The 24,658-nt window shown below is 43.0% G+C and overlaps 1 protein-coding gene across 3 annotated transcripts in view; it reads right to left on the bottom strand.

The window, feature by feature from the left end:
• Positions 1-24,658, bottom strand: part of TMTC1 (transmembrane O-mannosyltransferase targeting cadherins 1) — a 113,028-nt gene that overhangs the window by 73,054 nt on the left and 15,316 nt on the right. For all 3 annotated transcript variants that reach the window (XM_077469006.1, XM_077469007.1, XM_077469008.1), the window contains exons 3-6: positions 12,068-12,245; positions 8,556-8,629; positions 6,119-6,295; positions 4,515-4,599 (exon numbers count right to left, since the gene is read on the bottom strand). In XM_077469006.1, coding sequence (XP_077325132.1) covers positions 4,515-4,599; positions 6,119-6,295; positions 8,556-8,629; positions 12,068-12,245 — 514 coding nt within the window. The remainder of the gene's footprint in view (positions 1-4,514; positions 4,600-6,118; positions 6,296-8,555; positions 8,630-12,067; positions 12,246-24,658) is intronic.

Here is a 24,658-nt window from a genome sequence, read left to right on the forward strand (position 1 = left end):
CGGCGATTGTTGCAATATTTTATGTCACACGGTATTTGCGCAGTGGTGTTTTAAACGCAACTTTTTGGGAAAAGGGACACTTTCATGAATAAAAAAAAACAAAACAGTAAAATTAGCCCAATTTTTTTGCGAAATGTGAAAGATAATGTTACGCCGAGTAAATAGATACCAAACATGTCACACTTTATAATTGCGCGCACTTGTAGATTGACGACAAAGTACGGTACCTAAAAATCTCAATAGGTGACGCTTTAAAAAATTTTTACGGTTACCAGGTTAGCGTTACAGAGGAGGTCTACTGCTAGAATTATTGCTCTCGCTCTGACGATCGCGGCGATACCTCACATGTGTGATTTTAACACCGTTTACATACGCGGGCGTGACTTCCGTATGCGTTTTCTTTGCTTCGCGAGCTCGCGGGGACGGCGGGCGCTTTGAAAATTTATTTTTTTATTTTTTTATTTATTTTATTTATTTTTAAATGACTAAATCGTTTAAAAGAAAAAAAAAAAATTTGATCACTTTTATTGCTGTCACAAGGAATGTAAACATCCCTTGTGACAGTAATAGGTAGTGACAGGTACTCTTTATGGAGGGATCGGAGGTCTAAAAGACCCCCCACCCCTCCTTTACACTTCAATGTATTCAGATCGCCGAAAACGGCGATTCTGAATACCGGATATTTTTTTAAAACCGGCGCCATTGGCAGCCGAGTAAACGGGAAGTGACGTCATGACGTCGCTTCCGTGTTTACGATGAGGAGACTGGAACGAAGCCGATTACGGCTTCGTTCCAGTTCCTCCCCAGCAGCCAGAGCCGACGGATCTCTAATCGGTGCTCCCGATCGAGCGGGAGCACCGGTAACAGCGGCGAGAGGCGGCGGGAGGGGGGGACGTCCCCTCCCGCTCCTCCGGCATAACAGCCGAGCGGCTTTTAGCCGCATCGGTTGTTATGCCTGGATAGCCAATCGCCTGCTGTAAAAAACGGTACCGGGATGATGCCTGCAGGTGCGGGCATCATCCCGGTATAACCCCCGGAAGCCGAGTACGCAGATGTGCGTACGCTCGGCGGGAAAGGGTTAAGTAATCTTCAATAGTGTCATTCTGCCATTCCTCCTTTATGGCAGTGAAGTATGAGGTTCTGTCACCTACCCAAATGGGACTCCAGCCCAACAGAAATACTGAATCCAGAATTCTGCGAGCACCTCCTCCAAGTCCATTGGAGCACCCCCAGCAATGAAGGACTGAACTGGTCAGATTTCCTATACTGCTTGCAGTACGGACAAGGGCATTGTCATATTAGGATCACCTACAAAACAGCAGCCAAACTCATACCACCAGAAAGTCTCACAACCAAAGCCAATAACAAATTAGCCCCTTGTCCAACAAAAACTATCAACAATGCAGCCTGACAAAATCTTAAATAAAGGCCATAATGAACAATTCCAAAGAGAAACATGTCAGAAAATTGAAGAAGAAATAAGAATCTCATAAAAACTAACTACTTACTAGTCAATACAGACAGACTACAAACTGGCCTCGTGACTGGAGAGGCTGCAAGATCCCAAATAGAGACACACAGACTGAGGGCATAGCACCGGAAAACACAATCAGGATGGCACAGACAGACCTACAAGCCCAGGAAGAGTAGACTGTGCCAGCAATGTGACCAGGGGGTATTTTTGGACCACTTCCTGCTATGGTGCCCCAATTACTTCTCAGTGAGAGACACTTACAATGATTCTCAGCTCTCATTCCAAACTTAAAGCAGAACTAAACTGCATCTGAGCAACACAAACAAAAAACGCTATTTAATCAATTTTTTAACATTCAGCGCAAACTCCCCCATCCATCTATGTCTCACTTTGCTGAAAAATCACTTTGAAAAACACCCCCTAGCATTTCTGGCCATGTCCATGTTGAGTAAGAGCAGATGATTCATGTAGCATTAACTTCCTGGAATCCAACTACCCTTAGCTCAGGCATGCAGGCAAGAAGGTGTGCTTACCTGAGAAAACCCCTCCTCCCCTCCTGAAGACTCATGGGGTGTATGACTTCATTCACCTTGTCATGTAAACCAGGATGTATATGAGGAAATGTAAAAAATTGAAAACAGGTAAATATAATATACACTATATTGCCAAAAGTATTGGGACACCTGCCTTTACACTCACAGGAACTTTATTGGCGTCTTAGTCTGTAGGGTTCAATATTGAGTTGGCCCACCCTTTTGCAGCTATAACAGCTTAAACTCTTTTTTGAAGGTTGTCCACAAGGTTGAGGAGTGGGTCTATGGAAATGTTTGCCCATTCTTTCAGAAGCACATTTGTGAGGTCAGGCACTGATGTTGGATGAGAAGGCCTGGCTCGCAGTCTATATCGGGTTGAGGTCAGGACTCTGACTCTGTGCTAGGCCAGTCAAGTTCCTCTACCCAAACCCCATCTTCCATGTCTTTATGGACCTTGCTTTGAGCACTGGTGCGCAGTCATGTTGGAAAAGGAAGGGGCCCTAAACTGTTTCCACAAATTTGGGAGCATGACATTTTCCAAAATGTCTTGGTATGCTGACGCCTTAAGACCCTTTTCACACTGGGGCGTTTTTCAGGCGTTTTTCAGGCGCTTTAGCGTTAAAAAAAGTGCCTGTAAAGCGCTTGAAAGAAGCCTCATCTGCAGTCCCAATGTGAAAGCCCAAGTGCTTTAAGAACCCTTTCACAATGTCAGCGCCCGAAAAACGCTCGTAAAGCGCCACTTAAACTAGCAGCGCTTAACCAGCGTTTTTCGACCCCTGCTAGTGGCCAAATAAAGGGTTAAAAGCGCCCACAAAACGCTGCTGCCAATAGCGTTTTTCAGGCGTTTTTCAGGCATTTTACAGGCGCTTCCCATTGATTTCAATGGGAAGGGGCGCTTTATTCACCGCTCCAAAAGCGCTGCAAAGAAGCTGCTTGCAGGACTTTTTTTGACGCCCTGCCAGCGCAGCGCCTTGGTGTGAAAGCACTCGGGTGTTTACATTGGGATTGCAGTTGCAGCTTCTTTCAGGCGTATTTTTTAACACTGAAGCGCCTGAAAAACGCCCCAGTATGAAAGGGATCTCGGTGTGAAAGCACTCGGGCTTTTACATTGGGATTGCAGTTGCGGCTTCTTTCAGGCGTATTTTTTAACGCTAAAGCGCATGAAAAATGCCTGAAAAACGCCCCAGTGTGAAAGGGGTCTAAGAGTTACCTTCACTGAAATTAAGGGGCCAACCCCTGAAAAACAACCCCCCACCATAATCCCCCCTCCACCAAATGATTTGGACAAGTGCACCAAGCAAGGTCCATAAAGACATGGATGAGCGAGCTTGGGATGGAGGAACTTAACTGGCCTGCCCTCAACCTGATAGAACACCTTTCAGATGAATTAAAGCGGAGACTGCGAGCCAGGCCTCCTCAGCCTCACAAATGAACTTCTGGAAGAATGGTCAAACATTCCCATAGACACATTCCTAAACCTTGTGGACAGTCTCCCCAGAAGAGTTGAAGCCTTTATAGCTGCAGAGGGTGGGCCAACTCAATATTGAACCCTACGGACTAATTCCTTGTACACACGGTCGGACCTTCCGACGGAAAATGTGCGATCGGATCTTGTTGTCGGAAAATCCGATCGCGTGTGGACTCCATCTGACTTTTTCCGTTTGAATTTCCCACACACAAAGTTTGAGAGCAGGATCTAAAATTTTCTGACAACAAAATCCGATCGTTTAAATTCCGACTGTGTGTAGACAATTCCGACGGACAAAGTGCCACGCATGCTCAGAATAAATTACGAGACAAAAGCTATTGGCTACTGGCCCGTTTATTGGCCCGTCGTACATGTTCTACGCCACCGCGTTCTGAACGATCGGATTTTCCGACAACTTTGTGCGACCGTGTGTATGCAAGACAAATTTGGGCCAAAATTCGTCGGAAAAAATCCGACGGATTTTGTTGTCGGAATGTCTGACCGTGTGCACAGGGCATAAGACTGGGATACCACTAAAGTTCATGAGCGTGTAAAGGCGCGTGTCCCAATACTTTTGACAGTATAGTCTGTCTTCCTATCTGTTTACTAATGCTAGCAGCATAAGGATTAAAAATAGTTAATGTTGACTGAGCGAGTGAAGTTCTGCTTTAATTTCCATAGAAGAGGAAAGGAAACTCCACATTCTACTGGGAGAAGAAGAGCCAAAAGTAAAAATAGCTGCACAATGTGTTACCGTATGTCACAAACTGCGAAGGACACCAACAATTTTTGACCAAATCCCTTACCTGGACTCACTCCCTATCCTCCGTTAATATAATAGTGATCCTGGCATCATTCCAATTTAACCTTTATATTAGGGAAGTAAGAAAAAGAGATGATTGAGATAGGGAAAAGGGAGATAGAAAAGAATTAAGTGTGGGGAGACTTGACACATCATATAATTTGGCTCCAGCTGTCAGGGGCCCCGCTCACTCACTGCATGCTGAGGCGGAGAATTGGCTGAACACATTCCACTCACATGGCAGGAAACCAGCGCTGCTCTTCTCAGGAAGGGAATGGCCGCAGCCCACAGATCCTTTACAGGGCGCTCCAGAGACGGCAACCTAAAGGTCAGGGAAAGGGAGAGGTGATACAGGAACCCTGCGTACATTGACAGGCGAGGCACGGGAGGACCTGTCACCTCTGAATGGAAATATTATTGTTAGTCAGCTGACCTCCCACTCTGCACAGCATGTATCTTACAACTATTTATCTAAACGCTCCGCTGAGACGTCATTATTGTTTCTGCTAAAAATGACTACCACAGCTTAGTCTCGGTTCACACTAGTGCGATGTGGCAAACGCACAAGATTCGCTGCGATTCCCTGCATCGCACTCTAAGCAATCACATGGAGGGTTATTTACTAAAGGAAACTCCACTTTGCACTAAAAGTGCACTTGGAAGTAAAGTCGCTGTAGATCCGAGGGGGACATGCAAGGAAAGTAAAAAACAGCATTTTAGCTTGCACGACTGGATGATAAAATCAGCAGAGCTTCCCCTTATTTCAGATCTACCCCATAGATTTAAAGCAACTGTACTTCCACGTGCACTTTCAGTGCAATTTTAAGTGCACTTGCAGTGCAAAGTGGATTTGCCCTTCGTAAATAACCCCCACAATCTATTTGCCTTTAGTAAATCAACCCCATGGTGTCCGTGCGATCTGCTGCGGGTGTCAATTTTATCTTAATGTATGGCTAAAACGCACCACACAGACATCGCATTTGATGTGCACAGGGAAGCAGTGGGATTCTTGTGCAAATCACGTGTTTTCCCACGTACCAGTGTGAACCCAGCCTTAAAGTCTATGTAGAATCTAACAAAGAACTTTTCTTATTCGCTTCCTTTTCTGTAAAAATTACCATTGAAGTATTTGGTTATATCAGTTTGATAAACGCCAAAAAATTCTTGTTGATTATACCAGAAATCTTGTGAACTGAAAACTTCCTGTGCTCTCCACCTGTACCGCACTCTTAGCTGGCCAAAACGGGTGGTTTTCAAAAAGATCGTTCGACATGCGAGGAAAATAAAAAACAGCATTTTAGCTTGCACATGATTGGATGATAAAATCAGCAGAGCTTCCCCTCATTTCAGATCTACCCCTTAAATTTAGAGCGACTGCACTTCCAAGTGCACTGTCAGTGCAAAGTGGATTTGCCTTTCGTAAATAACCCACTCTGTTTATAAAAATGAGTGACTGCGTGTGTGGTCAGCACAAAGTCTCAACACACGTGTACCAAGCTATTTGAGCTACTGACATAGTAGCCAGGACTTCTGATAGCCTGCATCTTTAAATGTTAAGTGCCAGTCAGTCATGCCCATCCTTTGGCTATGATGCTTTTTCAGTCAATGACCCAGAGCAAGCAGGAAACAACGGTATTCAGAACTTCTGATCCGCATATGTGTTGAAGCCTGAGGATAAGCATAACTGCCAGGTAAGTAGAGTTTCAGAAGGAGGTAGCGTTGGCAGCTCTGCATATTTCAGGAACGGCTCAGTTGAAGAACGACAATGTTATTGAACTGGGTTGAAAGTGGTAGAGCTAGAGTTCAGAAAACTAAGGTGCAGAAATAAATGCTGAACAAACCTTTTCATCCTTCGCAGGCACAGAACCTGGAGGTCATACACTAAACACACGCCAAACACTGTAATTCCTGTCTCCTTCACCAGCATGGCACAGGTGCCCAGTAGTAGACTGAGCAGTAGGAGGAGAGGTGATCTTGTACCGGGAAAATGATCTGCAACCACTTCCGTCTCCACACTCCTGGAACAACAAGATGTACATGGCAGATGCTACAAGATTCAGTCCTGAATACAATGATCTAATATGATGGCTGCATCCCATGGTAACCACTCATCTATTACCATTCTCAATGTGAATTCTGATTGTATTAGCGACAGGTAACCTTGGATAAGAACAGTGCCCTTCTCCTCACGTGTTATTATCTGACCCAAATGTCATTCACTTTTAGAGGTTCAATCCCAGAATAGATCTGTGTTCTCCTTTTTCCCTTTTGCTTCTGTTGCAATGGGGTTGACTTACTAAAACTGTAGAAATGTGGTGCAGCTGTGCATGGTAGCCAATCAACTTCTAACTTCAATTGATTGTAAACGATCACCTTGTAAAACAACCCATTCAGTTTAAACTAGAAATAAAAGATAAAACATTTTTTGTATTGCTATAAAAATACATTATAAATACCTTTTACCTTATTTATAAGTGATCACATTCCCTCTGTTCTCAGCTGTAGAAGAGTTGGGAAAGGAGAAGCAGCAGCAGCATACTGAGCATCCCAATGAATGGCTGTGCAGTGGGGGCGTGTCAGGCAAGGACGGCCCATCCATTAAGGGTGCACGTACACCCCCCTTCTATCCACGCCACCCCCCCACCCTATATGGTTATTGGATAGATCTTTGCATAGCATGAATCTATCCATGGCCACCCCCATTCATGCGTCCAGCCCCTTTCAACACGCCGGGCGCATTAATGACATCGGCTGGGGTGTTTTTTTTTAAGCACCTGACTAGAGCCATAGGCTATAATAGTCTTTGAAATAGGGTGAGCTTGGAGCGCAGAGCATTGCGATCGGAGCCCACCCAGGTGTGTTAGAAAAGCAAATCAATATTCACTTTTCTAACACTGAACCACCTCTACGCCAATCAGGTGGTGCGGGTTTGATACCCATTTCTTGATTGGCTGAAAGGTCAGACAATCCTATTGGACTCCGAGGAGGGGGAGAGGAGGCGCATAGCAGAAGCCACCGTGATCTCAAAAGAGAAGAGGACACAGGAGACGCTGCCAAATGCCCGCCACAGCCTGATCACCTGCCCAATGTGCCCACCGATCTCCAATGCTGTGTGCCCACCGTTTCCTGATGCTCTGTGCCCGCCATTTACCAATGCTGTGTGCCCGCCAATCCCCGCAGCCGCTGGGGTAAGTGGCGGGGGTGGTTGTTTGCCGCCCCCCCAAACAAAAAAACACCAGCCACCGCTGGGGTCAGGACAAGTCTGATCATTGGAGGAGAGCACACTAAGTCCCCAGCATAGCTAGAGAACTGACACGGTTTGTTCTCCTGCTTAGTGTTGTCAGTTTTTAATAGGAAAGCAGAGGCACTAGCAGGAACACCAGGGATTTCACATAAAGGAAGTAATACAAAGAGAACAGGATATTTGCTCATACAAGCATATGGTACAGCAGGCACATATCAGGAATATGAAATGTCGGGGTAATAAATGCTTTCAACTTGATCAATTAAAGTGGTTGTACTTGGACATTTTTACCTACAAGTAAGCCTATAATAAGGCTTACCTGTAGGTAAAATTAATATCTCCTAAACCTACACATTTTACGCGGTTTAGGAGATATTCACCCTGCATGCAGCCGATGACGCCAGGGGCGCATGCGCAGTGAAGTTCCGGCAAAGGTCCACATTGTGTCAGAATTTGCCGGAACGGAGGACTTTTGCACACATGTGTGGGAGTGATGTCATCGCGGCTCCAGCCACTCACAGCACCGGAGCCAGCAACCCCCGGAAGAAACAGCGAGGTAACATGTCAGCCCCCTCAGTGCTGACCAGGTTAGACTGCGGGAGCTTCGTTCTAAGGTAAGTATTTCATAATGTGCTAGTATGCGTTGCATACTAGCACATTATGCTATTGTCTTGAAGGTTTTGGGTTTTTTTTTCTTCTTTTCTTCTTCAGAGGTTTACTACTGCTCTAAGCTTTGACAAAAAAAAACAAAAAAAACACTGGAAGCTGATTGGTTTCTGTGCGCAGCTGCACCAGATTGTGCACTCTTCAGTTTTAGTAAATCAACCCCAACGTATCATTGGCAACATGTAACCTGAGACAAGGGCAATACCCTTTTCCTCAGAAGGTATTGGTTGACCTCTATGTCATTCACTTAATAGCAATTGAGTCCATGAATATGGCTTTGTTCTTCCCATTTGCTTCTGTTACAATGTATTATTGGCAACATTTAAGCTGTTTTATGAAATTTACCCAAGTTCACATAGAAGACATACCTTATATATGAGAGAAATGCCAAGAGGAACAGCAGACAAGCTAAGACATCCGCTCTGCCCACAATGCCCGCCACCTGCGTGGGAACCAGAAAAAATGCTGATCAGAGGCGTATGTGAATTTGATCTTTCTTTAATTCATACTCATTGTCAGAACTGTAATCTGAGAGGAAGTCATTATTCTCTGTACATTGTACTGGCTGCATTCAGAGTCACTTAGCTATCAGAACAAGGATTTGGTTTTGAGTTTTCTCCTTTTTCTTCTACTCCTACTACCTTGTTACAGTTTAACATTGGAAATATGTACCCTGAGACAATAGCGTTCCCCCTGCCCTCACACACTAATGCCTGTGCCATTCCCTTATCAGTTTTCCTACAACTGACCTGTGTCCTCCTGCCTCCTGCTTTGTGCTTCTGTTACAATGTAGCATTCGCCTTCAACCATCGGGTTAAAGGGAAAAAAAAAGAAGAAGAAGAAAAAGGCAATTTCCCCATCCACATAAAGAATCCTTCCTGCTGAGTTAATGTATTCTGACAATGTGGAGCTTTCCCCACCATTAGAATACACTGATCAGTGCAGCCGACTGTAGCTGGTGGCACTAATCGTTCGGAAAAAACTCAACAGGCTTGTTGTAGTTGATTGGTAGATCAACTTCTGAACAACCAACCTACTCATAAATGGATTGAAATTTGGACTTGTTAGTGCTTGAGTCTAAGAATTGATCTATGTTCTTCATCTTATGCCATTATGCAGGGGTCTTCAAGGCTTCCAAACAAAGGACCAGTTTACTGTCTTTCAGGCTTTAGGGGGGCCAGAATGTGGCCAGTTGAAGTAGAAAATTCCCCGGCCTCAGTGGCAGTAAATAATGTCCCATCATTAAGTGGTAGGAATAGTGCCCCATCGTTGGTATTGTTGGTAGTGCCCCATCAATGGTGTCAGTGGGGGGAATAGTGCTCCATAAATGGTTTCAGTGGGAGCAATAGTGACCCATCATTGGTGTCAGTGGGAGAAATGGTGACCCATCATTTGTCTACTATACTGTACCTTTGGCAACATGTACTTGAGACAAGAACACACCTATTCCCCTCACACATTACTGGTTGGTCTCTCTGCCATTTTGCTTGTTAGTAATGAAGTTCTACAACTGAACACTGTCCTCTCCCTTCTTCCTTTGCGCTGTTCTTATACTGTATTATTGGCAACATGTAATCAAAGAGAAGAGTACTACCTTTCTCCTCTCACATTCCTGGTTGGCCACCATGTTATTCACCTGTGAGTGATTTTTCTCTTTTATAAGCCCATAGTGGGTACGCAAGAACTAAACAAAAGTAAGGGAATAACAAAGTGGTCCATCTCCAGAAGAAGTAGGATCCCCTCCCTGACCCCCCGGGCCACAAGGCTCCTGACGGGGTAAGGTACACTTAGGTCCACCTTGCCAAAAGGCTGGGGGGACCTCTCTCCTCATGATCAGCCAAAGCTGACCGCCGAGTACTAGGTGAGGAGCTGTCCCAAAGAGAACCCGCCCCCCCCATTCCCAAGGCAGGTGAAGAAGGAACTTCAGGGTAGGCCCAAGTCCCATACCCTTTATCTTGAGTGGAAACGGAACACAAAAGTGCTTTTTCCTGCACTAGATTGGGACAGATTTTGTTACCAGGCTGCAAGGCCTAGCCTTTTTTATTTTGCATATTTATTGCTCTCTATTTGGACATTTTCACTTAGGGTTGTACTCACTTTTGTTGCCAGTGGTTTAGACATTGATGGCTGTGTGTTGAGTTATTTTGAGGGCACAACTAATTTACACTGTTATACAAGCTGTACGCTCCCTACTTTACATTGTAGCAAAGTGTAATTTCTTCAGTGTTTATTTACAGAAATATGAGGGGTGTACTCACTTTTGTGAGATACTGTATATTGCTATATGTTATACCATAATAATTTATTTATCTATTTACTGTGAAATTACTGGTTTGAAGTTATAACGTCAGTAATTTGTCCGTTAAACCACCTGTTTGAGTAACATTTTTGAAAATATAGTAAATTACCTTAAAAACAATATATATTGATTATTTGTATATTACTTACTTATGGTAATTAACTCCTTGCCACACAAGCCAATTCTGACACTTCTCTCCTACATGTAAAAATCATAGTTTTTTGCTAGCCAATTACTCAGAACCCCCAAACATTACATCTTAAAGGGACAGCGGGTTGTTAAATGGGTATAACTAGTAGAACTAGTAGAACTGCAATCGCCTACATAATGAGAATCAAATACGTAACTTGTGAATATGTAACCTGTGTGTATCTGGCTCTGATACTAGCCAGTGCCTCACCAGCCACTGACCTCACCGCACGTCCCTGTAGAACAGTAATGCTTATATTGTTTTGTTGTACACCAAGCCCTACTCCATAGTAGGTTTCCATACACTGCACTGACGATTTTCAAAAAGCCTGAGACACCTGGATACAGTTTGGAATAAATGGCTCTATAATACCAGGCTACAGCATATTTACACCATACACTAGTGGTTTTGGATGTGCATCTGGCGGTGAAAGGTGAAAAGCAATGAATTACGTGGCTCCACCCATTATCCTGAAACAAGGAATACTTCTACTATTTTTGGAATATTTGATAGAATGAGACAATGGAATACCTCATTGGCAACCTGTGATCTATGACAAGAGGATTCCTCTTCTCCTTACACATTATTGGCTGATCTTTGCATCATTCGCCTGTCAGTGATCATGGCCTAGAACTGAATTCTGACTCGTCCCCCCTTCCTCTTGTGCTCCTGTTACAATGTATCATGTAACCTATTTTCCTTACTCTGTGGATGCAATGAAGAGAAAGTCTCACCGCTCCAGGAACTCACAAGCAGATAGTAAACTCCTCTCTCGGCCTGGAGGCCACAGGTGCAGGCAATTGCCGATAGCAACAAACAAAAGTAGACTCTGGACTGCCACACTCTTGAGAAAAAAATTGCCTTTCTTTATTAAAAAATCAAAAAATCCAACAAACACAGCAGACAAAAAAACGCTGACGTTTCGCACTAGCAGTAGTGCTTAATCATAGCTAATGTCAGTGTTTTTTTGTCTGCTGTGTTTGTTGGGTTTTTTAATGTGATTTTTTAATAAAGAAAGGCAATTTTTTCTCAAGAGTGCGGCAGTCCAGAGTCTACTTTCATCTATGGATGCGATGTCAGGCCTGAGCGGTCAATTGTCAGGCCCAAACATTGTCACATGGAGCAGGTCCTTAGCCCTGTGTAAGCTCTGACATTGACTTGGAGATTATACATGGATTTCATTCGGGGTTTCAAAAGACAAATACAGTGGTAAGGGAGCCTGGTAAAGTTGATCAATATGTGGGGTGAGCTACAAGGAGAACCTGCCACTTTGTCTCAAATCAGCAAAATTACAGGTTCCCTTTAAGTAAATTATTTACAGAACAACAAATGAAACATCTATATCTATACATCTATATAAAAATATAAACATCTATATAAATGACTCTTACAGCCTCTGTGTGAACCGGGTGCACAGCAAATAGGAGTGCAGTGCCCAATGCCGGTCTTCGGTCCTCAAATACGGTCCGACTGCACACATAACAGAGCAAGGCACTGACCAGGCAGTGTAATACGACATTCACCATATGGAAATAGAAGGGATCCAGACCCCACAAATATACATTCATTCTGCAACAGGAGAAAAGAAAAACTGTTAAAATGTATCTAAACCCACAAATAAAAATATAATATATTGCAGCTTGTTAGTCCTTATACGTGGTGGCTGCATTCATTTTTTTTTGTCAAGCTAAACACATTTACTGCATGTACAGTAAATACCTGTTGATCCTGCCTGAATTCCAGTGTGTTTGTAATTTCCTGTCGTGTGGACTGAACTGAAACGTGTAATGTGATTAGCCTTCAAAGCTATCTTCTTTAAATTACAGAGAATCTCCCACCTACTGTCAGGGCTGGACTGGGACAAAATTTTGGCCCTGGACTACATCCAGACCAGCCCACTTTAATTTTGCAAACAAGCACAAAACAAGTATATAAAACTATACCTAATTGTGCAAAAAAACATAAGTAGCATAGCATAAGTAGTCCTCACTAACCTCTTTTATTATTTCGCTTATTCTCCTCTGTATTTTTCTCATCTTTCTCACATCACTGCGTGAAGTTGAGGGCAAGTAGTGCAGCCATTAATTTGTCACTGAAACTGGCCCACTGAGCCATCGGCCCACCGGGAAACTCCCTGTAGTCCCAATAGCCAGTACATGCCTGCCTACTGTATGTTATGGAGAGGAGGGGAAGAGGGGAGAGAATGAAGACCAAATCATGAGCGAGAAGGGTGATTACATTACTTCTTCGTAGATATCGTACATTCAGTGAGCGTTGTCACTTAGGACAGGAAATCCTCACAGGATCACCAAGTGAGAATGTAAATGAAGGCCGTAGCCTCCCTGGCGGAATTATTATGTCAGATTTTTGCATCTCAAATCTGTACAATTGTTTTGCATAGAAATTTGGTGTTTTAGATTGTATGCCTGTAATTCTTAGCAATAACACACTTAAATCTGTCCAAACCAGAGTCTAGTAGACATCCTGGGTATGATAAAGTTTGAAACACAAAATCATAAATTATAATATAATAAATAACTATAAATAATTTTAAAAATAATAATATAATAATAATTTCCCCATGATTCACTATCGCTCAATTCTGCAAGCGTTCTAATTTACTATCATTGTTTTCTAGCTGGTCTAAAACCACTTTTGACGTAAAGTGACCCTTTTTCGTTGTTATGGACAATCTCAAGTTTCCAGGCAGAAAGGATAGTATATATAATATAAAACTGCAGGCAGGGCATTGGACAAACCACTAGAGACAAAAGGGATGTGAAATAATTCCATACAGTAATGTAATCTGTATGTATTATGAATTCTCAATTTTTTGAATTTGCTGCCAGGCTCCGCCCCCGTGCGTTGCAACGTTTGCAGGGAATAGAGCCTGGCACACAGAGGCATCGGGCAGAAGAAAGAGCCCATGGACACAGCGGGGGGGGGGGGGGGGGGACATCGCAGGATCCTGCAATGCAATCCCGATTGTGGCTTGAGGTTTCCTTCTAATTGTACTGACATTTAACCCCGAGCCACACTCGGGAAAACCACCAGGGAGGTTAAAAAAGAAAATGAATGCAGCCATCACACTGGTAAGCTGCAATATATGACATTTTCATATTTTTTGGCATAGATAAGCTTTACATTTGAGTTATAAAAACATATTAAGATGCATGGAGTCTTAGTGGATAATATATCTATCTATCTATCTATCTATCTATCTATCTATCTATCTATCTATATATATATATATAGCTATATATATCTATTAAATATAGATATAGAGGCAACACTTTTTTTTTAAAGCGGACCTTTAGTCAATTTTTAAATTTTCCATCTATTAAATCTTCTGCCCTTGTTGTTTTAACATTGAATAGTAAATCCTTTTTTTTTCTGCCAGTAAATACCTTATACATCCCACTCCCTTGTCCTTATCTGGTCAATAGCCTAGGCTTATGATATCATGCACATATCTTTCTCAGTTTTGTGAGAGTTTGCCAGGAAGGGGGGGGGGGGGGAGTCATAAGAGGACCATCATAAGAGGACCAATGAGAGCTGCAGGGCTGCAGAGCTGGCAGTGTGCCTCTGTGTGTAAATTCAGGAAGTGAACAGGCAGCAGCTTCAACTGCCCACAGTGTCTGAGTGAGATTTCTGCAGCATATTTGGCAAGTACAGAATCACAGTATATATAAAATAATATGCAAAGTGGTTGGAGGGAAGCTTCAGAATGACAAAGATGTTTTTATTACAAAATTATGTGAGCAGACTGCAGTTCCTCTGTTGGATAGAGAAAGGACGAGTTAAAAACTGTCCAGTTTATATTATGCAATTTGCGCCCTGTTAAGGAAAGTTTTCTTTAGTTCCTGTTACAGAGAAGCAGCACGAAGCAAGAGAAAATCCTTACATAGTGACAGCTGTTACCAGGATAGGTGTCCTAAAGGGAGACTTCCCCCTCGTCTCCTGTTTAGGTGACTAAATATGCTTTCACACTGCTCCATTGAAAAAATGCGTTTAAAACGCATATGTGTTTTTTTATGTGTTTCTGATGTGTCTCCAGTGCATTTCCGTTGCATTTTCAAGTTGCCATACAATTTGACTGAAAAAAACGCACCAAATTGCAACTGCAGCTCACTTTTGATGCCTTTTTTCACGTTACTGATGTATTTTCCATTTATTTCAATGGTGAGCTGGGCTTTTGGTGCACTTTTGAAAAGCATACCTAAAATGCAGCATGCAGGACTTTTCAAAACATACCTTACCCTTAGCATAGTGATGTAAATAATCCCTTAAGGATTTAGCCACTGCGCTTGGGATGTACTTGGACATTCCAACATGACAATGATTCAAAACACAAGGCCAAGTCAACCTGTCATTGGCTACAACAGAATAAAGTGAAGGTTCTGGAGTGATCATCTCAGTCTCCTGACCTCACTATCATTGAGCCACTCTGGGGAGATCTCAAATGTGCAGTTCATGCAAAACAGCCCAAGAATTTACAGGAACTGGAGGCTTTTTGCCAAGAGGAATGGGCAGCTTTACCATCTGAGAAGATAAAGAGCCTCAGCCACAAATACCACAAAAGATGTCAAGCTGTCATTGATGTTAAAGAGGAGGGCCGGTTATACAAAAAAAAAAAAAAAAAAAGTCAGCAGCTGCAAACACTGCAGCTGCTGACTTAATCAACACACTCACCTGTCCAGGGTGCCCGCGATGTTGGCCGCCCGAGGCCGACCCGTCCCTCGGCTCTCGGGTCCCGGTGCTGCCATTCCTTGTAAGTGAAAAAGGCAGTGGAGTCTTACTGCTTCACTGCCCGTTTCCTACTGCGCATGCGCGAGTCCCGCAGCTATTGCACATGCGCGAGTCCCGCAGCGCTTTCTGAATGGGACGCGCTGTGTTCTGGAACACACAGTTCCCAGAACACAGTGCGACTCATTACCCAGAAGACGCCGCGACGAAGACAGAAGACAGAAGATCTCCGCGGAGGAGGAAGAGGAAGATTAGGAGAAAGTGCCTAGCAACAGGCATTTCTGGTAAGTAAAAAAAAAAAAATTTTTTCATTTTTTTTTTTTTAGATTTTTTTGTAATTTTTAAGATTTTTTTTGTTTTCAGGGTGGCCCTCCACTTTAAAGGCAACACATGGTATTAGGAACTGGGGTATGTAAACTTTTGATCAGGGTCATTTGGGTAGTTTCTGTTGTGATTATGATTTAAAAAGAGTAAACACAGTTGATTGATAATAAATGGCTTCAGCCAAACACTAACCATGAGTGAAAGGAAGGTTTTTTTACCTCAATATGCGTGAAAGCTGATGTTATGCCGAGTAAATAGATACCTAACATGTCATCCTTTAAAATTGCACGCGCTCATGGAATGGCACCAAACTACGGTACTTAAACATCTCCATAGGCTATACAGGTTACCAGTTTAGAGTTACAGAGGAGTTCTAGTGCTATAATTATTGCTCTCGCTCAGAGGTTCACAGGATAACTCACATGTGTGGTGCAAACACCGTTTACATATGTGGGCACGACCTACATATGGGTTCACTACTGCGCTCAAACACGCGTGACCGGGGGCGCTTTGGGTTACATTTATTTATTACATTTTTTTTTTTTTTTTACAATGTCCCATTTAAAAAAAAAAAAAGATCACTTTCATTGCTATTGTAAGGAATGTAAACATCCCTTGCCATGTCAATACAGCATGGCAGGTCCTCTTTATGGAGAGATCTGGGGTCTAAAAGACCCCAAATTTCTCCTCTACCCTTAAAAGCAAAAAATGTGTCTTTTGCTTTAAGAAAACAAAAAATCATGTTTAAATGGCCTGAGGACCGAAAGCGAAGTTGACATTACTCCAGTCCTGCAAGGGCATGAAGATGAGCGGTGGCCATCTAGCCATCGCTTATTTCTATGGAAAAACTCTGCTACTGATAGGTAACATTAGCCCGGGAACCACCGGGAAGCGGAAGGAGGGGGGCACCTCTCCTTTAGCTTCTAAAAGTGATCTTGCAGTGAATCCGCTGCTGAGATCACTTATACGGGAAAGCCGGCCGTGTGAGGGCAAAAAAAAGACTGGGGTTATCATGACATCTAGCTGCAGCCATAACCCCGGTATTTATCCTCAAAGTAATGATGTACATTTACAGTTAGGCGGTCATCAAGTGGTTTAAAGGGAAATATTTTGCTTGCGTTTTTAGCAAAGAAACACTGCTGTTAAAGGGCCCTAATATTTTGGATAGCCCATCAGTTTTTGTCTTAGTAACAATTATCACCAGGACATATAGAGAGGGTGAACCAACCCAGCTGGGGCACAGTCAGTGATAACAACCTGGCAGGAGTTTTAATCCCTTCCTATTGTATCCTAGTGAATAAAGCCAGAAGAAAGGAATCTAAGGCATTACAAAAGCTTTCATCAGTTAAAGGTAGAACTAAAACTTAGAGTGTATGTTACTCCAACATTTCATTTTCTGATATGTGCCTGTTGTACCATGTACAGTCAGTAGTGTATTTAGGTTTTGTGCTGCCCTAGGCCTGACTAAACTTGTGCATCCCCTAATTTAAATATGACCCACCCCTTCCTGTCAAGACCACACCCCTTGCTGTTTAAGACCCGCCCTGGAACTTTTTAGTTCTGAGGGCGGGGGGGGGGGGCAATGGATACCCTTAATTTGCATAGATTTCCTCACACTTTCTGTTTGGCTATGGGGCAGGAAGTGAAGGGAAATCTTTGCAATGGGATAGAGATGGTAAAAAATAAACTGGCAGGGGCTATAACCCTCCCTTACTCTATCCAAAAAAAAAAGTGGTGCCTAGCACAAATTTCTGATAATTTTATGGAGAGGACTAAGAAGATATAACCATGCCAATGGTGCAGCAAAAAACATAGCACAGTGAAAAGGTTTGTGGCCGAGGATGATAGGACAGCCCCCCCCCACAGTTGCGGAATACTGGCCACCCGCATACCGGAAGCAGTGTAGCCGCTTTATGGGGGCACTAGACTAATTTGTCTCTCAGCCCAGTCCACCCCATAAGACTGGCAGTGTAGCGCAAGCCAACAGGGACTCTTTTCGTGTTGGTCCCCTGCAAAGTGCTGCCCTAGGCCTGGGCCTTGTCGGCCTATGCCAGGATACAGCCTTGTATACAGTACCGTACAAAGGTTTTAGGTCGGTGTTAGGAAATGTTGTAATGTAAGAATGCTTTCGAAAAAATATATTTTATTGAATTTTTTTTTCAATCTACAAAATGCAAAGAGAGCAAACAGAAGAAAAATCAAAATCAAATCAATATTTGGTGTGACTAACCTTTGGCTTCAAACCAGCCTCAATTCTTACACACCACGCTTTGTAAAATTGCGCAAAGTCAGGATTTTGTAGTATTAGTCAGGTGTATGATTAACCAATTACACCAAGCCGGTACTAATGATCATCAATGTCATATGTAAGTTGAAACATAGTCATTGACAGAAACAACTGTGTAGGAGGCTTAAAACTGGGTGAGGAACAGCCAAACTCTGCTACTAAGATGAGGTTGTGGCAGACAGATTCATGTCACAGGTCATACACCATGGCAAGACTAAGGACAGCAACAAGATACAAGTTCTAAGCAGACTGGGGTTTCAAGATGTGTTGTTCAAGCTCCTTTGAAGAAACACAAAGAAAGGGCAACACTGAGGACCATAGGTGCAGTGGTCAGCCAAGTAAATGTAATGCAGCAGATAAAAGATACTTCATGCTTACTTCCCGTCAACATCGGACAATGTTCAACAGTACTATCAGCACAGAACTGGCCAAAGTGAGTGGGATCCATGTATACCCATTTACTATCTTGAGAAGACTGGCCAAAAGTAGTCTTCATGGAAGAATCATGGCCAAAAAGCCATACCTTCATTGTGCAAACAAGGCTAAGCGACTCAACTGTGCACCAAAACATAGGAACTGGGGTACAGAAAAATGTCAGCAGGTGCTCTGGACTGATGAGTCAAAATTTGGAATATTTGGCTATAGCAGGAGGCAGTTTGTTCTCTAAAGGGCTGAAGAGTGGTGCAATAATGAGGGTCTGCATGCAACAGTGAAGCATGGTGGCGATTTCTTGCAAGTTTCGGGCTGCATTTTTGCAAATGGAATTGGAGATTTGGTCAGGATCAATGGTGTCACAAAAGCTGAGGAATACAGACAGATACTTACCCATCATTCCATACCATCAGGGAGGCATGTTATTGTCTTTTCAGCAAAGTCATTGGGACAGGAAGTGTGGGCAAACTCCAACACGGTAATAAAAACCCGACAGAGGTTCTAAGCATTCCATATGCTGTACAGAGGACAGGACAATGACCAGAGCTTCTGAGAGGAAATGCTGTCTGGCCACACATTGAGGAACCAACGAAAAAAAAATTACCTGATTCCTTCACCCACACACTCAATGTGAATGGGAGAATCACTGCCGCCAGTTGTACAGGAGACTTTCAGTAGATTGACTTCTGTACAATTAGCTCACCCATACATGGATTTACATTTTTTTTTTTCTTCCTGCTGAACCAGCCTAATTTTGATCTATGTATGGCCACCTAAAGAGTTGATTGGCTAATGGTGGCCTTACACAATCTGATTGTTCAATCCTTATACAATCTCATTTACTAAACTATATAACAAACCTATACAATCCAATCAAATTCTATCCAGTCACACAGGCTTTTACATTACAAAGCTGATAATGGTTTTAAAGAAGGTTGTACAACCAGATTGTGTGGTGTATGGTCAGCTTTAAATGGATTTATTCCAACCAATGAACTCTCCTCAAACCATACATCCAAATATCACATCCGTATAAATATCCTCCCATTGAAACGTAAATAGAGAATTTTGTCTTGTGTGTGGGCAACTTTAACCTGTTGCTGCCCACGTAACACATGTTTGTGGTGGACTTTAACTACTTCAGCCCTGGAAAGATTTTCCCTGTTAACGACCAGGCCATTTTTTGTGATACGGCACTACATCTCTTTAACTGAAAATTGCATGGTTGTGCGATGCTGTACCCAAACAAAATTGATGCCCTTCTTTTCCCACAAATAGAGCTTTCTTTTGGTGGTATTTGATCACCTTTGTGGTTTTTATTATTTGTACTATAAACAAAAAAAGACCGACAATTTAAAAAAAAAAAAATTTTTTTTTTACATTTCTGCTATAAAACATTTCCAAAAAAAAATATATATATATATAAAAAATGTAAAAAAAAAAAACAAATGTATTCATCATTTTGGGCCGATATGTACAAAAAAATATATGTGGGGGGCACACCCTAATGCGTTTAAATTCAAGATGGTGCTGCTATAAGACCAACTGGGCCGATATGTATTCTGCTACATATTTTTAATAAAAAAATAAAAAAAAAGGCAATAAGTATATATTGATTGGTTTGCACAAAAGTTGTTGCGTCTATAAAATAGGGGATAGATTCATGGCATTTTTATTTATTTATTTTTTACTAGTAATTTTTAGTGGGACTGTAATTGCAGCAGACAGATCAGACACCTAACTGACATTTTTGACACTTTTTTGGGAACCAGTGACATTATTACAGTATTCAGTGCTCAAAATATACACTGTTATTGTACTAATGACACTGGCAGGGAAGGGGTTAACATCAGGGGCGATCAAATGGTTAAATGTGTTCCCTGCAGGTGTTTTCTAACTGTATGGGGGACTGTGTGACTGGGGAAACCCACAGATTTGTTTTTCCTGCATAGCAGAAAGACTGCACTTGTGTGTTCTCCCCTATCAGAACAGAGATCTGCCTTGTTTACATATTCTGTCACTGCGGGGAACGATCGCGGGTGGCCGGCGGAACATCGCGTTCTGCCAGACCCGCTGATTGGCTCCTCTCGTTGCCCAATGGGAGCGCTCACAAAAGCCTGTTCCCACACCGACGTACAGCTATGGAGATTTGCAGAAACTAGCCACCTTGCCGCAGTATAATAACTGCGGCTGGTCGGGAAGAGGTCAACGCACATACGCTACACGTATGCAATCGTTGGGTGGCCAATATTTCTGTTCTGGCGTCTCTCTTGCTGAACGCTCCTAGCACAGACACTGAGCTGACCAGCTCCTAATCATATGACCACTGTGACAGCCAATGACAGTGGCCACACGATCACTGACCCTTTCTGCCTCCCTGGGAATTCAAAACTGTTTAAAGGGACGCCCGCCACCGCAGGCTGGAAGGGGTTTAGTTGATCCGGCCTGTGAACTGAGTGTATAATCTCGCTGTATCACATTGCGTTTATCATAAAAGTCCTTCTTGTTTCATATATTAAAAAAATAAATACAAAAGCGCCACAACTTTTTAGGATTTCCTCCAAATTTTGAATAAGAACAAACACGGCAAGCCTTAGCGTTCCCACTGAAGACTTAATGCAGGCGAAATCCCACAGAGGGGATCGGATTACATATCTCACAGCACACAACTGCGGCGGGCTGGAGGCACAGCCTTTGATAATATGTTTACATTTTCAATGTGGTTCGGTTCTAATTTAAGCCTGAAAGAGCGTATTGTGATCTCCCCACAGATGTCTGTACTATTTGTGGCTTAACCAGCAATTAGCATCTTCAAAGCACCCCATTTCATTTGAAGCTTGACGCGTGAAATAGCGCTGCCAGGGCGCCGTGTTGAAAACTCAATCAATTATTTTTAAAAGAGAAAGTGTAGCATGTGTTAACCACTTCAGCCCTTGAAGGATTTACCCACTTCCTGACCAGGCCATTTTTTTCCCACACGGCACTGCGTCGCTTTAACTGACAATTGCGAGGTCGTGCGACGTTGTACCCAAACAAAATTGGCTTCCTTTTTTTACCAAAAATAGAGCTTTCTTTTGATGGTACTTGATTGCCTCTGCGTTTTTTATTTTTTGCGCTATAAACAAACAAAAAAATAATAATAAACAAAAAAAAACTTTTTTTTGTTTCTGCTTTAAAGCACACAAACATTTTTTAAAAATAAAATGTCTTCATCAATTTAGGCCAATTTATAGTCTACTACTTATTTTTGGTAAACAAAACCCCCAATAAGGCCCCTTTCCCACTGGGGCGGTGGGTAGGCCAGAGGTAAAACATACTATTTTTGGCGGTGCTTTGCCGCCAATTTCGCTGTGCTATTCAACCACTAGTGGGGTGCTTTTACCCCCCCCGCTAGCGACCGAGAAAGGGTCAAAACCACCGCAAAGCGCTACTGCAGCAGCTCTATTCTGGCAATATAGTCTTGCTACCCCATTGATTTCAATGGGTAGGAGCGGTGAAGGAGCGGTGTATACAGTTACACCACTCCAAAGATGCTGCTAGCCGGACTTTTTTTAGCGCCCTGCCAGCGCACTGCTCCAGGGTGAAAGCCCTCAGGGCTTTCACACTGGATACACATCAGCGGCTTTTTCAAGGCGCTTTGCAAGCAATATTTTTAGCGCTGTAGCGCCTGCAAAGTGCCCCAGTGTGAAAGGGATCATAGTGTATATTGATTGGTTTGAGCAAAAGTTACTGCGTCTACAAAATAGGGGATAGATTTATGGCATATTTATTATACTTTTTTTTTTTTTTTTTACTAGTAATGGATAGATTTTTAGTGGGACTGCGACACTGTGGCGGACAGATCGCACACCTAACTGACATTTTTGACACTTTTTTGGGAACCAGTGGCATTATTACAGTGATCAGTGCTAAAAATATGCACTGACATTGTACTAATGACACTGGCAAGGAACGGGTTAGCATCAGAGGCGATCAACGGGTTAAATGTGTTCCCTCACTGTGTGTTCTAACTGTATGGGGGATGGGCTGCCTGGAACAACACACAGATCCATATTCCTGCATAGCAGAAAGACAGGATCTGTGTGTCATCCCTTGTCAGAACAGAGATCTGCCTTGTTTACTATAGGAAGATCACTGTTATGTCACTGTGAGGAACGATCACGGGCAGCTGGCGGATATCGAGTCCTTTTATTTTTTTGGGCATAGGGCTCTCTCTACTCCCAGTCATTACCCTCCCCCCACAGTTAGAAACACCTCCCAGGGAACACATTTTACCCCTTGATCGTCCCTAGTATTAACCCATTCCCTGCCAGTGTCATTTATACAGTATGAAGCAAAAAGGACGTTCTGTACAGTCGCACTCCGGAATATAGCCTTTATTAGTAAAAAGTCCAACAGATACAAGCCAAAGCAAAAAAATGGGACAAACAGACTGACGCGTTTCACACTTAACAGTGCTTAGTCATAGCATTTTTATAGCACTGATTGCTATATAAATGTGACTGGTCCCAAAAAAAGTGTCAAAAGTGTCCGATCTGTCCACCGCAATGTAACTGTCCCGCTAAAAATCGCTGATCACCACCATTACTAGTAAAAAAAAAAAAAAAGAACCAATCATAATATAATATATGCTTATTGTGATTTTTTTTTTTTTTTATTAAAAATATGTAGAAGAATAAATTTTGGCCTAAACTGATAAAGAAATTAAGTTTTTTTACATTTTTTCTTTAGATATTTATTATAGCAAAAAGTAAAAAATATATATATTTTTTTAAATTGTCAGTCTTTTTTTGTTTATAGCGCAAATACCACCAAGAGAAAGCTCTATTTGTGGGGGAAAAAAAGGACATACATTTTGTTTGTGTACAACGTCACACAACTGCACAATTGCCAATTAAAGAGACGCAGTGCCCTATCACAAAAAAATGGCCTGGTCATTAAGGGGGGGTAAAACCTTTCGGTGCTGAAGTGGTTAATCATAGCATCACATATGAGTGTTACCTAAGGTGCTCTTCATGCAAATACAGCCTGTCTAGGAATGCCCACTCCTCCAGACTGACCTCCATCTATCAAGACATTTTTGATATTTAAAGCGGTTCTTCACCCTAAAGGGGAAGTTCCGCTAATCTGATCCCTCCCCCCCTCCGGTGCCACAATCGGCACCTTTCAGGGGGGAGGGGGGTGCAGTTACCTGGATAATCCAGGTATCTGCACCCACTTCCGGCCAGACCGCCGCAGACCCCCGCAGACGCCCCCCCCCCATTGTGTTCTGGGAAACACACAGTTCCTAGGACACAGCGGGGGATCTGAAGAGACGCACAGCGCGACTCGCGCATGCGCAGTAGGGAACCGGGCAGTGAAGCCGCCATGCTTCACTTCCCGATTCCCTGACAGAGGATGGCGGCGGTGGCAGCAGCGAGACGAGCGATCGCTCGTCATCTGCCGCTGACATCGCTGGACCCTGGGACAGGTAAGTGTGATTTTATTAAAAGTCAGCAGCTGCAATATTAGTAGCTGCTGGCTTTTAATATTTATTTTTTTAGGTGCAGAACCGCTTTAATAGACATTTTGATATTTGATATTGAATAGCTCCTCCCGAGATCCAACACACTGCTTGTATCAGGGCTGGAGACTCCTAAGAAAAGTACTGCGGCAATGCTGTGATGTTTTCCGAAAGCTATGTACCTCATCCTGCCAGCCCCTTCCACATACTATAATCTGCCTGCATTGCATAGAGAAGCACAGAGATCCATCGACGACATGACTGGGTCTACAATAATGGTATGCAATGAAAATGGAAAGGTTTTTTAATTGAATTAGCATATTAATGTGGACAGAAAGTCAGGAACCAGGGAAGGTAAAATATGAGCCAATTAAACTTCAGCTTTGAAGAAAACCTGTGCTTTGCCTATCCATGTTTGTTTACTTCTCTGATCCTCTGCACATACCTATCTTTTCTTTCACTCCTCTGCCGCTCAATTCAGCGGCATATTCAAAGGACCTACCTGGTACTTCCAGGTATGAAGGAGCATGTGGCTCACATCGTGTGACAGCCCTGGATTGGGGAGTCCACAGCCCTGTGTAAGCTTTTATTCCAACGGCATGAAGGTTACACTGGACCAACGCTGTATCCTGGCCTAGGCCAACAAGTCCCAGGCCTAGGGCAGCACTTTGCAGGGGGGCAGCACGCAAA

Source organism: Lithobates pipiens, unplaced genomic scaffold (genome assembly GCF_037356315.1).
Source record: "Lithobates pipiens isolate NorthernLeopardFrog02 unplaced genomic scaffold, aLitPip1_a1.2 Scaffold_8, whole genome shotgun sequence".
In the NCBI taxonomy this organism is placed as follows: domain Eukaryota; kingdom Metazoa; phylum Chordata; class Amphibia; order Anura; family Ranidae; genus Lithobates; species Lithobates pipiens.